This window comes from Heptranchias perlo, chromosome 22 (genome assembly GCF_035084215.1).
Source record: "Heptranchias perlo isolate sHepPer1 chromosome 22, sHepPer1.hap1, whole genome shotgun sequence".
Taxonomy (NCBI): Eukaryota; Metazoa; Chordata; class Chondrichthyes; order Hexanchiformes; family Hexanchidae; genus Heptranchias; species Heptranchias perlo.
In genome coordinates, this window is record NC_090346.1 from 37412394 (window position 1) to 37429018 (window position 16625).

The following is a 16625-nucleotide window of genomic DNA, read 5'->3' on the forward strand; positions in this document are numbered from 1 at the left end:
TGAAGGTGAAGAATGGGACCACTGGACTCGGGAAGAGCAGGACAAGGGCGCAAAGGAGACTCAGTTGCACTGGTTTGTGTCAGCAACAAATATGCTCAGCCTAAAACATTTATGATTGGAATATATGCAGTATGTATTTGGGAAAATTCAAGTATACTGACAGGCACAACCCACAAATAAAGCACAAATCACTGGCTGGGGAGAGCAGAACAAACCCATTCGGTTTGTACTGCTTTAATCCCACAATTATATATGCAAATTCAAATATACATATATATAATTGCACGTTTAATAATTAAGAAGTGATTGTGGGCCCAATTTATTATCGTAGGTAATAAAACTGTCAAAATACGAATCCGAAACCCGCTCCAGCGCCAAAGAACGCGCACGTGATCAGTTTCCGCGAGACACGTGATCCCGACGGGAGGGAGGCGTGGCCTGTGGGAATTGTGCGACACAGGCCACGTGACCCTTTATGGGTGGGTTTTTTTCGCGCACGTGACCAGGCTCGCGACCAATGTGCGTGCGGTCTGGGAGCGGTGGAGTCTGAGCGCGCGCGGGGACACGAGGAGGCCGCGAGACGGAGACAAGGAGCGGAAGCGATTGGAGCCAAGCGCGAGCCCGCCATAAAAACCCGAGCCTGAGAATCGCACCCGTGAAATGGCGGAGGATAAAGCCAAAGGGGTGAGGGCTTGAGCGGTGGCGGTGATGATGAAGGCCGTTGAACTAGGGGCGGGGGGGGGTAGCCGGTGTTCTGGATGATCAAGGCCCGGGGAAATTGGGTGATAACTGCTAGGCCTCGTTAACTCTGAGCGGTCGGAGGAATCTGATGGGGATGGGGCCAGAGGGAGGCCGCTTAGGCCGGGTCAGGCCTGCTGCTGTGTAAATCCGAGGCCTGCACAAGGGGAGTAGGCGGACCCAGTGCCCGGTGTTCTTCCCTTCCCCCTCCCAATTCTTTTGTTGGGGAAGTGGTTTGGGGGGGGTGCTCCCGCCTTCTCCGGAATTATGTCGGGGGAAAATGATCCTGTCGCGTTATGTAGAGTCTTTATAATAATTTTTTTTGGGAACGCCGCAGGCCCAAGCGGCGCGGTTGAATCCGCGGGCTGAGGTTGCAGTCACTTCCGGCTGCCAGTGCTCTCTGGGTAGCGGCGTTGAGCCAATAATGGTGTGAATACATTTGAAACAGACTGATTGCAGTCAGATGAGCATCTTTTCGACCGTTGCATGGAAACCTGACACCGCACGGCCATTATGCTTGCATCAGCTTCTGCGGTCATCCTTTCTTTATAGGTGACTTTCTTCCCAGGCTTCGATGTCGCATCATTATCTATGTCGACAATTAGAAATCATTTCGATACAGACATCAATTCAGAAAACGATGTTGATAGCTGCATGTTCGTTCCAAAGCATAATTGAGACGGTTTTTAATTCAAATTAGTTATGGCTGAAGGCAGTGGTTGAGCAAATTATAGAACAATCTATAAACTTTTAGTAGTATTCAAAAGAACTCTCAATTTATTCCTTCCTAGTGGAAGACCAGTTTCTAGGTCTTCCACAAACTTGACTGGAAAGTCTAAATAACTACTTGCATATATATATTTGAAGCTATGTTCCAGACGAGGTCTAATGGAAGAATAAGGTGCCTTAATGCATTCTGTAAAATATGGATTATAAATTGCAGCTATTTAAATTCTCTTATTTAGACACAACTTTTTTGTATGAGTGGTCTATGCATGCATGGGCTTCTGCAGTACCAGTTGGTAACTTCCTTTGCTTCTACTTACTATATTTATGCATTTCTGTATCTTGAGTGATACTTTCTGGACTCAAATGTCACATATCCATCTTACATTTGTAATGTTTTTACATTCTTCATAATCAACATTTCATTTACTGCATTTAGCAGACAAAATTGTCCAGATTGCATGCTAAATAATATATTGGTTCACTGGATGATACTTCAGGTGAAAAACAAGTGTTTGAAATTACTTTCAGAAGTGTTCTGGGGGCAATCTCTTGCAATTGATAAATTGTAAGAGCAAGTAATCCTAGATTACTCATTCTTGAAATAATTAATGTTATCGAGGGGCAGATTATAAAAGTTCAGCAATCCAGATTCCTTTTTTTGCCTCAAAGCATTTGGCTTCAACACAGCTTATGCTGTGCATCCAAAAACATGTCCGGTTCCATATGTATGCTGATGACACCCAGCTCTACCTCTCGACCCTTCCACTGTCTCTGATTTGTCAGGCTACTTGTCCGACATCCAGTACTGGATGAGCAGAAATTTCCTCCAACTAGATATTGGGAAGACAAAAGCCACTGTCTTCGGTCCTCGTCACAAACTCCATTCCCTAGCCACCGACTCCATCCCTTTCCCTGCCCACTGTCTGAGGCTGAACCAGATCATTTGCAACCTTGACATCCTATTTGACCTTGAGATGAGCTTCCAACCACACATCACCTCCATCACCAAGACCGTCTACTTCCACCTCTGTTACATCACCTGTCTGCCCCTGCCTCAGCTCATATGCTGCTGAAACCCTCATCCGTGCCTTTGTTACCTCTAGACATGACTATTCCAATGTTCTTCTGGCCAGCCTCCCATCTTCCACCCTCCATAAACTCTGCTGTCCGTATCCTAACTCGCACTAAGTCCTGTTCATCCATCACACTTGTGCTCGCTGATCTACATTGGTTTCCGGTATGGTAACACCTTGATTTTAAAATTCTCATCCTTGTTTTCAAATCACTCCATGGCCTCGCCCCCTCCCTATCTCTGTGACCTCCTCCAGCCCTACAACCCTCCAAGATCTCTTGCCTCTTGTGCATCCATGATTTTAATCGCTGCACCATTGGCGCCTGCCCAGGCCCTAAGCTCTGGAATTCCTTCCCTAAACCTCCAACTCTCTCCTCCTTTGAGACCCTCCTTAAAACCAAGTCTTTGACCAAGCTTTTGGTCACCTGACCTAATATCTCCTTATGTGGCTCAGTGTCAGATTTTGTTTGATTACGCTCTTGTGAAGCTCCTTGGGATGTTTTACTATGTTAAAGGCGCTATATAAATGCAAGTTGTTGTTGGACGTGTAACTTGTATCATAAACTGCTACCAAAAGTGTAGTGCTGGTGATGGCTTGATGTATTACCTCAGATTCAATAATCTGGCCCTGCAGGGCTGTTCTTCATAATCTTCATATTATCTTGATGGGTGGTGGAGCATAAACCATTGAGAACTGTGCTTGAATAATATGACCGGCCTAATCGCCGAACACCATGTACTCCAAGTGTGAATTTTCAGTATCTCCTATCATCCATTGGTCTTGGTGATTTCTACTAACTTTTTTGTGGTTATTGGACTGATTGGTCATTCTTTTAAATGTCATTTCATCTAATCAATTTGGACTAAATTTGAAGCCTTGTTCTACAAATAAAAAGCACTGCACCCCACAACCCTAAAATTTCCTTCGACGACTGGTGGGCACTGCAGGTTATGTCTTCTAGACACCGATAATATTGCTATTTAATTGGTTGTTATTTCTGATCTTTTGTTGCTTTATTAAAGCATATTAGTTTGATTAGACCATGTGTATGCTATATCAGTGGTATTAGGGGCTCTTGTGCTGTTTCTTGTTGGGTGTCACTGGGGCCTCTGTCACCCTTATCGGTCTAGTCAAAATAGACCCTTGTGCCTTTTTTTCTAGAACATAAAAATGTGTGTTCCATTGGGAATGGGAATTTTTTTTTCACTTGCATGAGTAATGGTATCAGGTTCTGTTTTTTAACAATATGTAGGCAAGTGGGGGAAAAGGCACTGATTTCTGTTGGGGTTCCAAATTAAAGCTGTCTGGCAGCAAATAGTTGTGATTGCCTTTCAAATGTACTTGACATAATTGCTGCTAAATGGGAGCAGATAATTATAAAGTAATATTCTAATGCCTGTCACAAACAACTTGCATTTATATAGTGTCTTCAATGCAGAAAAACATCTAAGGCACTGAGTAGAGGAGGTAAAAGCAGATGGAGAACCAACTGAAAACTTGGTCAACGATAGCTTTCAAGGGCAATGGAGAAGCATATAGGTGTAGGAAGAGGCTTCTAAAGAGTAGGGCTGAGATAGCTGAAGGCTCTGTACCAATAGTGGATTGTTGAGAGGGGGGTACAAAAAGTCAGAGGACATGGGGCTTGAGGAGGTTGTAGAGATAACATGGGACAAGTCTGGCGGTTTAAAGATGGGGCAAGGATTTTAAATTTGATTAGGGAACAGAGAGCCAGTGCAAGTCAGCAAGGATTTGGATAATGGGCAAGCAGGTCTTAGTGTTGGGACTTGAAGTCGGCAGTGGGGTTTTGGATGGTTAAGAGACTTAGGGCATTGAAGGAATTGAGTCCAGAGATGATGAAAATATGGGTGGGGGTATGGTAGGGTCACAAGCAGGCAATGTTGCAACGGTGAAATTGAGATTGGTGAAAGTAAGCAGTCTTGGTGATGGATACAGTGTATTGCTGAAATTAACAAAGTAAAGCAACAGAAGACTAGAAATGAATGAGAAACAGAGTTGTGTATTTCATTCATCACCAAGATTCTGCAAGGTTAGACTTATCCATCATTGACAATTCAGTGCTTCGTGTGTGCATTCTTAACAGAAGGAAGGAAAGAACTTTGACAAATCTACATCTTTGTTTATCTTTATCCACTTGTGCAGCAATATGTTTCCACAGGTCCCCTTGATCTTGATGCCTTGTCAAAAGTGATGGGAAAGGTGGCATGGAACATTATGGGAAATGTATAATGTTTTCTTAAAATTGGGAACAAATACACACAAAAATGGATCAATCGACCATTGAATATCTATTTTGTGGGAAACAAAGAAATTTGCTCTTTCTGATGAGACTTCTTGTTGAGACTTTGATTGTTGAAAAGGGTAGGTTTGGAGCAGGAAAAATGCTCCAGACATAATGTACCACTTTCTAGATTTCTGATGAACTTAAAACTGATCATTTGACCTGTGACTGAGCAAATCTGTGTGGAACTGGTACGGTGCAGGGTCCAATTTGATTTATTTTCAGATTTGATAAAGTTGGATAGTGGCTACCTGGCAGGAAAAAATAATTGGAAGGAGCAGAAGATATTTAATGCGATACATGTAATCTACATTTACACCAGGAGCTTACCCAAATGCACATGTATAGTCTTGTGATCCTTTTGATTGAAATTTTGGATTTCCCCGTGAATTTATACAACCCTGTTTTTTGAACATTTTATTGTGTGGCTTGCCTTTCGTAGCTCTGGATGTTGATCCAAAAAATGGTACTCGTAACCTTGTTATACTTTTAAAGTTGTACATGTTCTTCATCCCGACTTTAGGAAAACGTGAAAAGCGAAGGGAATGACCACAGGAATGACCATATTAACCTGAAGGTGGCTGGACAAGATGGTTCAGTCGTACAGTTCAAGATAAAGAAGCAAACACCGCTGAGCAAACTGATGAAAGCGTACTGTGAGCGACAGGTTAGTCTTAATATGTTGGAATGTGTGAGTGTAGTCAGTAAACCTTTGCAACCATCTGCAGTTACCTAAACAGCCCAGTTTGTGCTAATAGCTTGTCAAGTATTTATCCAAAAAACCAACTTGATTGTACAGAAATTTTTTCAGTTTCTTAATGCTGTGTCACACTAGTCCTTGGCTGAGCTGGCAAGCTACTCTTTGATTTTTGTGCCGGTTGTTGTGAAACAAACTAAAACAAACGTGATGTGGTTTTTCCTCCTTTCTCCCCTACCCCTCTGGGGTGGGTGCTTGATCTACACTCTGCTCATCAGTTTCAGAGCTGAGATTAGGAACTAGCAATGAGGGCAGTTCAAGGTGAGTTAATTTGTACCATTATTGTATGTAACACAAAACAAAAGTTAGGATAGAGTTGGCCTGCCAGAAGTTGGTGGCAAAAGTGTTCAATGTAAATAGTGGTGGACTTCCCCTTGGAAGGAGAGAGGATGAACTCAGTTTGTTTTCATTTTGGATTCCAGTGTAAATTAGGTTTCTATCAAAATATTGTAATGAGTAGCTTTAAAACACAGGCGCAATTGTTTTAAAGTTGATTTTGGCTGCTACAGAAACCACTTATATTTTTTGGGTTTCTTTATTCCAGATATTTTTGGCTTCAGTGTTTTGTAGGTGTGCCCTAGCTCCCTATGTCCCAGAATGTTTTCACTTGCACTGATATCTAAGTGAATTTATATGGTGACAGAATAACACTACACTGCATTAGACTTTGACTGCCAAACTTGAACAGAATTAGAATAAGTGAATAGTAGCAGTAACAACATATTTATACAGTAGTTAATTAAGCTTTCTACCCCTCAAGTAGTTTAAAAAAAAAGTGACTTGTGCTGAATTATGAAAAAGCATGGTCCTAGCTGAGATCTGATCAGTGCATACACCAGAAATTCAACTTTTGGTCCACTGTGCTTATAAGGCTCCAGGCCACAACTAGATGGTACATTTATCTACTGAGATACTGGTTTGTTTCACCAAGTCCCCTCTTTTGATTCCGCAATGGATTCATTTTGGAAAATCTCGAATTTCTGCCAGTCTGACGGGACCTTCTACAATGTCAAGGGAAGATCTGTACAGGCTTGCACCGAAGGACGTGCTTTGCTGGTCTGTATGGGTAGGTTGAGAAATTAGCTACATATAGAGACCCAAACTAATTGTCCACCAGTAATATGACCACATTCAATGTTGAGTACACCAGACAAAGCCCCCTCTCGAGAAGCCTTGTTGCCTCTGGCACTGGCGTTGCTTTGTTTACTCTTACAGGGTTGCTTCTGGTACTTTTGCTATTAAAGCTGACCCTTTAAAGTAAAAGTGGTATGCAAATGTCCTTATTTTGGCCCAGCAATATGACTTAACCCTACCCTCACTTTAGGAGTGCATTCTACTAAATTGTGGGTGCTCTTGTGCTGAGGAAAAGAAAACAAAATTAAGCCAGGTATAAGATTTTGTTTATTTAAAAAAAATTAAACGTAAAGAACTTGTATAGTACCTTTTCAGACCCTGCAAAAATGTCCCAAAGTGATTCACATACAATAAATTATGTTTAAATTCAGTCACAATTTTTGTGTGCAACAAAGTCCCACGAACAGCAGAGATAAGTGTCTAGTTAATTGTTTTTTGGTTGAGGAACACCAAGAGAACTGCTTTTTAAAAAAAATGTTATGGGATCCGTAATGTCCAATGAACAAGCAGATGGGACATTGGTTTAACATCGCATCTGAAGAACAGCACCTCTGATGTAGCACAGCCTCCGTATGGGCCTAAATTACATGCTTAAGTCCTGGAGTAGTTTTGATCCCACACCCTCTGATTAGAGGTGAGAGCTACCAGTTGAACCAAGCGGAACACCTGTTTCTGAATGCTTGAAGCATTCAGAATAGGTGCTTGAGTTGGAAACATACTTGGCAACTTGAAATTGTGATGCATGTATTACTAAAATATAGTTCACTTCAAGAAAAGATGGGAGTGCATCCACTATTATGAGATACAGGATGCTCAGCAAAGATAAAAATGATAGCAAGGCGGAGGATTTAACATGTTCAGATAATTTGGAAGTGAAGGAGGTTGGGAGGACTTAAATTTGCATTGTAGAGCATGTGTAGGATAGGGTTAATGATGGGGATCTATTACAGGCTACCAGGGTGCAATAAAGGCAGAGATAGAATTTTGTTTTTAAATGAGGGGTAGATACTAACGGTGGTGAGAGAATCCTGGGTGGCTTCAATTGACTGAACATTAACTGCTTTTGAGTACTTGCAGTTTGTCAACATAGTAGGTGATTGCTTTTTTGATCTTACATAGGGTCTAGGCAAAACATATCTTGACCTGATTCATAAGTTATAGTTTGGGTAGATGGGAATTAGTGACCATAACATGATTTCAATTTGAGATAATTGGGAAATCAGTATTGGTAGATATTGACAAAAGTATGACTTTAAAAGGGCCAATTACAAAGGAATGGGCAAGACATTAACTGGGAGCTACTCCTGAAGATGTCTCCATTTAAGAGAAATGGAATGCTTTTAAAATAATATTGAACATGCTGGATAAATGTGTCTTGAGAAACTCGTGAACTAAACGTCCATGAAATGGATGAAAGGCAATTGAAATTGAAATTAGAAAAAACGAGAGAAAGGGCTGAACATTGGGAGATGTATAGGACATACAAAAATAGCTTGAGGTGCCAAATGGCTTTGAAGATGAGAATAGCTATAGAAGCCAAACAATAATGGATTCTTCTAGTATCATAAACCAAGAATACCTGGAGGAAAAGAGAATAGTAAGAGAAAATTGGAAGAGAGAAGAACCAAAATACTTAGTAATGAGGGTACAAAATACATTTTCCATTTTCAAAAAAAATGTAAATTTTTTTTTGAAGTTCATCAAAAAGCCTACAGGATTGAGGTGTAGCACATAGTCGACAAGTTAAAGATCAAGATAAATGCCCTGGATGTAATGATATATATGTTGAGAGATCAAGGAAAGCTGTTTGGCAATGGCTGTTATCATTAGAACATTGCTGAGCACTAGAATCACGAAAAGGCAATGCATACGTTTAAGGGAGACAAATTAGATCCAGGCAATGGCAGGCCTATTGATTGCTATACCAGACAAAGTAATAGCAACAATTCTAACTGATAGGCTGGAAAAGGGGAACATGGATTTAGAAGGGAAGTTGGTGCCCGATAAACCTCCAAGGTTTGAAGGACTTTACAGTCTATTTGAATTAATAGTTTATTGGACTGTCAACACTTTTTGAAATGGTTACACACAAAAGGCTTCTAATTAAGCAAAAAGCCATAGAAATCTAGGGTAGAGTATGGGACTAGATAAATTGACTAAAGATTAGGAAACAGATTGTTGAACTGGGGGAGGCATTGAGTGGAGTTCCTTAGGGGTCGGTGGTTGTATATATTTCATTTACATAAATTGGATTCTGAAATAGTCAAATTGGTGAACAGTAAAACTGAGGATGCAGCTATGAGTTTACATTATTTATTCAAGTGGCTGGACAGAAGGTAAATTAAATATAATGCTATCCAATGCAAAGTGTTAGCAATTAGACACAATAATGTGTGACATAAGTACAATAAAATTAGCACAGTGATTCAAAGGGACTTGATGTGGAGATGCCGGTGATGGACTGGGGTGGACAAATGTAAGGAATCTTACAACACCAGGTTATAGTCCAACTTGGGAAGAGTAATGACTTGGCAACGTATAGATAGTATAGTGAAGCAATTGATACTTGTACTTGCAAAATGCTGGGACATATAGCCAGAACAATGGAATAAGTGTCTACTGGTCAGACAACACATTTCTGTTCATGATAAAGGTGAACAGCAAGCATTGGAAATGGCATATGTACATGTAAAATGATTGAATTAGTTATCAGGAATACACTTGAAAAATGATCTGAGCAATAATCTAGTAAACACTCAGTATGGATTCAGAAGTGAACATTGTACCTGACCAACCTTCTTGACCCTTAGGAGGTGACAACCCAACTGAATTGTAGAAAGCACTGATGTCTTGCACCTAGACTTCCCAAAGGCCCCAGACAAAATTCTACATGAAAGGCTATTAAGTGCAAAACTGGGGATTTAGGAAAGACTTGGGAATGGATAAGAAATTAGAGAGCGAGAGAGAGGATTTTGCTGGAGGTATTCTGGCTGCATTTGAATAGGTCGGAATGGACCCATGGGAGAGAAGTCCCAGGGAGTTGGACGCTGGAGGTGTGATTTTGGAATAGGAAGATGGCATCATCAACTGTGTTGAATGCTGAAGAGGGAACAAGGAGAGATAAGGCACTATGATCACGGAGGATGCCGTTCATGACATCAGTTGTTTTGTGTTTGACAGTTGGGGAGATTTGAACACGAAGTTACTGGAACTGGGAGGTGACCGTGTTCAATTGCTAGGAACCATTAATAGGCAATTAATAACATAATCTAATGGGGATAGCCCTAATACAGATATGATTTATCAATACAGGTGGCAAATGACATGTTTTGTGCATGTAGTGGAGCTCGTTGTCCATTGTTTGAGTAAAGTATTTCTCTGACTGACTTTTCAACGGCAAGACTATACTTCAACGGGTTTTATGGATGTAAGAATCTGACACATAGTTAGTGATTGCTTTGACCTAGCATAATAGACACAGATGTAGGAATGCCTGCATAATTCAGAAGCTAACCCAGCAGGATTGGGTGGTTACTCTCCTTCCAATAAGCATTTTTCTACCTTGTTTAGAAAGTTCTGCAGAAAGAAAAGAACTCAATTGATTTTATTTAACCTTTCATGAACTGATTCAAAAGCTGCTATTAATTTAGACTGATTTCAACAATTTGCTGTTACTGCCTGTTTCTGTAAATGGTCATTTGTGAATAAACTTGTTTAGTAGTTTTAGTCTTATGAAAGTTTCTGGTATGAGCTATTAGTCATCTGAAGTGTGTATTGGAAATTGTTTAACTCGGAAGACAATAAATGGGTCTGTTTGTTCTTCACCATGCTGTCCTGCATTATTTTGCACGCAAAGTCTGGCTTTGGTTCATGGAAAGCATGAGCTTACCTGTGGGAACTGGTTTTTGTATTGTGCACAAGAAAAAGTATCCGAGAAACTCTTTGTATTGATTTTTAAAAAATGCTGAAATTTCTGAAACATAGAGAAGACAGTTAAGGTGGGGACTTCATTGAAGTATAATATTAAATGGTTTTAGGTAAGTAAATTTTGAATATTGCTTTAAACAAAATAAGGCAGGATAGTAAAAATAGAGGTCATAAGGATAAATTTAGAACAGATACCAGAAGAACTATTTTGCCTGGAGTAATCTACTGAGTAAGATGGTAGAAATGGACTTGAGGGGATTCAAAACAGTTGGGTGAGGGGCTAGAAGTTACAACACTATAGAGACAAATGTTTTCATGGATCAAATGGCCCTTTGTCTTTTTTTTGTGAGAACTGGGCTGAGTGTCTAAACTCACATCACCCAAGACCTTTACAGCCAGCAGAGAGAGGAGAGTTTCGTGCCGTCAGTCCGGGGTGGATCAGACCTAGGTTCCAGAGTAAAAGGATGATAACTTGTTGCATGACCTACAGCCACATAAAATATGGATTGGCAAGTGCCAGCCTACTTCAATTTTCTCATATTCCAATTATGTTGAATGTATTTTTCTGCTTGCAGGGCTTGCAGATCAGACAGATCAGGTTTCGTTTCGATGGACAGCCAATAAATGAAACCGATACACCGGCTATGGTGAGTAACCTTTCTTGGATTGCAAGTAGCAGTGTGCCAGGTTGTAGAGAATCATTGGAGCAATTATGATATTTAATTCTCATGTTCAACAATAAACTTTAAATTCTTGTCTTTAGAGGGATCTCAATGTTTTTAGGTTGTCGCACTGTTTTCAACGGGACAGCGATGTGCTACTTTTCAGTCCTCTGGTCTACATTCTCTTTGTCCAAAACCAGTAAAAGTTTAAAGTTTTCTATCTTGATCACTAACCTGCTCTTTCTCCTCTCTCCTCTCTCTCTCTCCATCCAATAAATTATTCCTGGATATGCTGGCATACCCATCCCAGAGGAAGTGGGAACTATAGTTAAGGTCTGAAGTTATTAAAGTTAATAATGAGGCTAGAGGGCAGCCAAGTGCATAGTAGAAAGATGAGGTGCTATTCTTCGAGCAGGCGTTGAGCATCATTGTCTTAGAAATCCAAAGATGAGGTCAGAGTGGGAGTGGGATGGGGAATTGAAGTGGCATGTGGCAGGGGTTACACTTGCGGACAGAACAAAGGGTCACCTAATCTGCATTTGGTCTCCCTATTGTGGAGGAGACAGCATTGCGAGCAGTGAATTGCTGGTTGGCATGGGGGCCCTCATACAGCTGGTGTAGTGGTTTGCACCCATGATGTCGACCTGTTTTTTCTTTGACTAGGTTCCTAAGCTGCTGGAGTCTGCTCTGCTTTTCCAGTTTTTCATGCTTCCCTTTCTACCTGTCTCAACCCCACCTTTTTAAGCTATGCGCGTGTTCTATTTCTTCGATTTCTCATTATGCATCCTATTGTCTCATGCTAATATCACTTCCAACCATTTAACCATCTCCTGTTCTCCACTTAAATCACTTTATAAGTCCTTCTGTTTTTACAAGTGTATTTTTCTCACCCACCCACCCTTCCCTTGTTCTATTCCTTTTTTAAATGCTGTTCGATGATTTTTTTTTTACAAAGGATCCATGCCTGAAAGATTAATTTGTCTGTTCACAGATGCCACCTGAGCTGTCGTTCTACCATTTTGGGGGTTTTTATTCAGATTTGCAGTGTTTTGCTATTAGAGCCACGTAAAATGTTCATTTTTAAAAATTTTATTGAGTTTAAATTTGGAACCGACACTTCTAACACTGCCTATTTTGGTTGGGCTTGCTGCAGAATTCATGGGGCTCTGGTTATAGCAGTCTGGTGTGTTTTGTGCAAAATGGATAATACATGGGACTCTAGATGCAAGCTCTAAAAGCTTTTTTCCCCTCAAAACTTGTCTATGGGTGAGTACTTATCCTTGTCATGAACACCTCCAACCCAGCCTGTAGATGAGACTAGGGCTGGCTCTGTCTTTCAAAGGTTGAATAGCCTGGTGTTGCCTATTGAAATTACCCTAGCACAGGTCATTATCCTCAGGAGAAAATTGAGTGTGAATTTTGAACAGGACAGATGGAAGAATCAGTAGTGATGAATTGCTAACTCAATGGACCTGTGGTATCATCCCACTGGAGTTGCCACAGAACCTATTTGGGTAATGCAGCCAATTACTGCAAATGTGAAGGCTGAAAAATAATTTATCTAAAATAAAATTTGGGCATAATAGACATGCATACAGATTGATGATATGGTTGTACTATACATGCTATAGATGAACATTTTGACGGGGTGGGGGGTGGGGGAGGAGGGACGAAGAGAGGCATAATCAATCTTGGCAACAAAAGATGAGTGGGGTTTTATCAGTGGGCATTGGTGTACCAGATGTGGCACTGGAAGGTTGGTCCATGATCTTACAAAATGTGTAGGAAAATAAAATAATCTTTCTCTTTCCCCCCACCATCATCCACCTTGCAGTTGGAAATGGAAGACGAAGACACCATTGATGTATTCCAGCAGCAGACGGGAGGAACCTGCTAACCTCATGACAGTAATTTAATGTAAATAACGTTCCACACAATGTACATGTTCTTGCAACACGCTGTATTTTACTCTATTCTGAACAATCTGCAACATTTGGGGCGATCGCTGTTATAAAAATGTTAGGGAGGGAGGGTTAAGGAGCTGTATGACATCTCTGCAATAAATTGCTTTTTTTTGCATTGTTTTACTTTCTGGATACAGTCAATTTTCTTTGTATTTTGGATTAATCCCAATAAAGTTGATCTTGTATGTACAGTGTTTGGTTCACGTGTGTATGGGTTCTATTACTGAAAAATACAACAAAGTAACCTACTGATTAATTTTGTATCGCATTGTCCCCTTGCTAGTACAGTTCCAATGGGTACTGTTCATACCCCAAATGGTGTGTGTTGTCAGGCAATTTTGTGGGGGACAACATTAATGTTCCTGATCCTGACCTTGCTGTGCACATGCACAGCAGGGGCATCTAGCAGGGATTGGTTGTGAGGACAATAGGTTTTTTTAAAAATCCCCCCCCCCCCCGGCAGGGGCATCTAGCAGGGATTGGATAGTGAGGACAATAGGTTTTTTAAAAAAAATTCCCCCCCCCCCCCCCCCCCCCCCAAAAACCTAACCCAGTGGCAATGAGGCTAATTGTGTCCCTACTGAACTGCTTGGGTAAAAGTCATAGAGCCTTGGGAACAGAGTTAAAATCAATGATCCCATTATTCATGTCATAACACAGTATTGATACTAGTTGATTTGGCTTTCTGATTTGGGACTTGTCCAACATTGCTAAAAATGGCTTTTTCCAAACCTCCAGGCCCACAAATTCACCAGGACAAACCAGCAAATAAGAACTATACATGAAAATAGAAATCAGTTGCCTGGCCTTCGAGGGGAAAATTGCCACGGATGGGAGATTGCATGTAGCCCACAGGCTGCAGTTTGGACAATCCTGAACTAAAGCAGTACAGATTGGGAATCAAACCTGTAACTTTCATGGTCTGCATGGGTAAGCTGAACAATTTGAGGAGCCAGGGGGCACAGGCTTAAATCTAAGCACAAAAGTACACTTATATGTTTTTTAAAAAAATTGATCCTGAACAAATTTTAAGTGCTAAAATGGGTCCAGACCTCATCTGCTACATGGACCACTAATAACTGATTTTTTTTTTGAGGCCATCAAATATAGATAAGGATAGTTTGTAAAGCTTTTTGATACAGAAGTTGTACAACAAAGTGAGGAAGCCCAATACTAGTTTAAATTTTGCTTTTGAGCAAGATGTATAATTATTAATGTATGCAACAGTGTCTGAATGTAATAAAACTTCAAATGTGGCAAGACAGGTGTTAAAAGTTTCAGGTGTGCCTTAGATATTCTCTTGAGTACAGTGGTGCTGGCCACTCCCGTAAGCGGTTTGAGCTCAGGGAAGAGATGAAAGTGACACAGCACAGGCTGGTCTGACTGCTACACAAGTTGTTGACTGAGTGCACAACCACAGAAACTTGGCTGCGGTGATTTTAGGCTGTGAATATTTGTTCGAAATCTGAGATGAGATAAAGAATTGCTTAATGTTCCTTATGACTCTGGCTAATGAGGCTGGGATCAGACAATAGACCCTTTATTGTATCAGTTTGAAATAAACCAGCTCATCTGGCTTTAATACACCTCTTCAATGCCTGTTGCATGTGGCTTTTTTTAACCTGTGCAAATTTACTTTGTTTCAAAACATAACATTCAAACATAACTCAATCCCAAAATCCTTTCCATGAAGAAAAATTGATCAGAAATCCTGAAATAAGTTAATAAATGCAATTACTAATTTTTTTTGGACGCACATTTTCAGTTGCATTTACCTACATAAGTGACTACACTTCAGAAACAATTCATTGGTTTTGAACATCCTGATGTGAAAGGCGCTATAAAAATGCAAGTTCGCTCATTCTTTTAGCTGCTCAAGCAAGCAAACATTGGCAAGTAAGTAGTCTTGTGGTGATGTGATTAGTTTATAGACAGCCTATTTGTAACAAGTAACCATTTCCTAATGAAGCTCTGCAAGATTGCCAGTACATTAATCTTTAGATCTAGTAAGTGGAGATCTGGATTCCTCAGTGCAAATAAGACTTGCTCTAAAGAAAGGGTAGATGGATGGAGCTTTGGAAAGTCTTGAGGTGACTGAGGGTGGGAAGAGAAGCCATTGCTAGAGATCTTGTCATTAGGATTGGCTAGGTAACAAGTGATGGTGGTCCCACCAACCTGGAAAACTGGAGAGGTGATGGAGGAGGATTATGTAGCCAGTCATGGCAAAGGCTTTAGATAGGCTGAGGGTGACTATGTATTACAGTCAGAGAATGTCGTTTGTGACTTTGGTCAGGGCTAACTTAGGTTGTGGGAGGATGGATGGCTAAGCCAGCTGTGCACAAGATATGCTTATGTCTCCTGTCCTTGGATTTGATAAAAGGAAGGCAGTGAGGGAGTTGTTCAGCAAATTCACAGCTGCAGATGTATTGTGATGAATGGGGGGGGAAAGGCTTGCAAGTTGGGCAAATGGAAGTGCAGTTGTAAGTGACATGGGGAAAGTTTATTCCTGGGGTGGATGCAGAAGGAAGTGGGATTGGAAGGATATAGGGGAGGTAAACAACTTCCCGGTTTGCCTCATCACCCACATCCCCCTATGCCCTTTCAACCCCACCTCCTTGTCAATGATTGAGATCAAGGGAATATGGGTAGGAGAGTTTATATGGAGAAAGGTTTAGGAAGACTAGGAGGGTAGTGAATTCAGAGAGGGCAGGGGAAACTGAGATGGAGACTAAATTTATTGAGGATGACGAGTCACTTGGTACAGAAGCTGACGGAGGAGAGAAAAGAAGTAATGGAGAATGAGGATTCGAAAGGAGGGTTATACCAAGGTTCAGTGCTTGAAGAAGGTGCCAGAGGGGTAGGGGGAGAGACCAGGATTTGACCTGATCAGGGGCAAGGTATTGCCACCCATGAACTGAATTTCAGTTAAAGCCAGAATGTCAAAATCACCCACTTTATTTGACATCCTGGCTTTAACTGAAATTCAGTTCATGGGTGGCTATACCAATAAAGGCCATTGTTTGCAAGTGAACAGATATTATGGATGAAAATGCTGAGGGGCTGGTGATTGTTGATCCACCGAACGAGTCCGAGCGGACAATGGTGGGTGAAATAAGCGGGCTGGGAAAGACGTTGGCATGGTTAGCTCTCAGCAGGTGTGCTCAGTCGAAGGTCAGCAAAAGAGGAAGATGGGGCAGTTATGATTGCTGCTTGTAAGGAGTCGGTGATGGATGGCTTGAAACCACCAAGAGGGTGATCAACATGAAGAACAAACTGTTAGTGCAGGCAACCTTTTTAAGGAAATGGACTAGTTCCTAGCACCTGGAGGATTTCATGGTTATT

The 16625-nt window shown here is 41.1% G+C and overlaps 1 protein-coding gene across 1 annotated transcript; it reads left to right on the forward strand.

Annotated features, from left to right (window-relative positions):
- The first annotated feature begins 513 nt into the window (after nt 1–513).
- Nucleotides 514–13474, forward strand: LOC137340667 (small ubiquitin-related modifier 3-like). The gene is made up of 4 exons (XM_068003293.1): nt 514–684; nt 5363–5506; nt 11233–11304; nt 13154–13474. Exons 1-4 carry the CDS (start codon nt 661–663, stop codon nt 13214–13216), a joined length of 303 nt encoding a protein of 100 aa, XP_067859394.1. The 5' UTR covers nt 514–660; the 3' UTR covers nt 13217–13474.
- Nucleotides 13475–16625: the final 3151 nt, after the last annotated feature.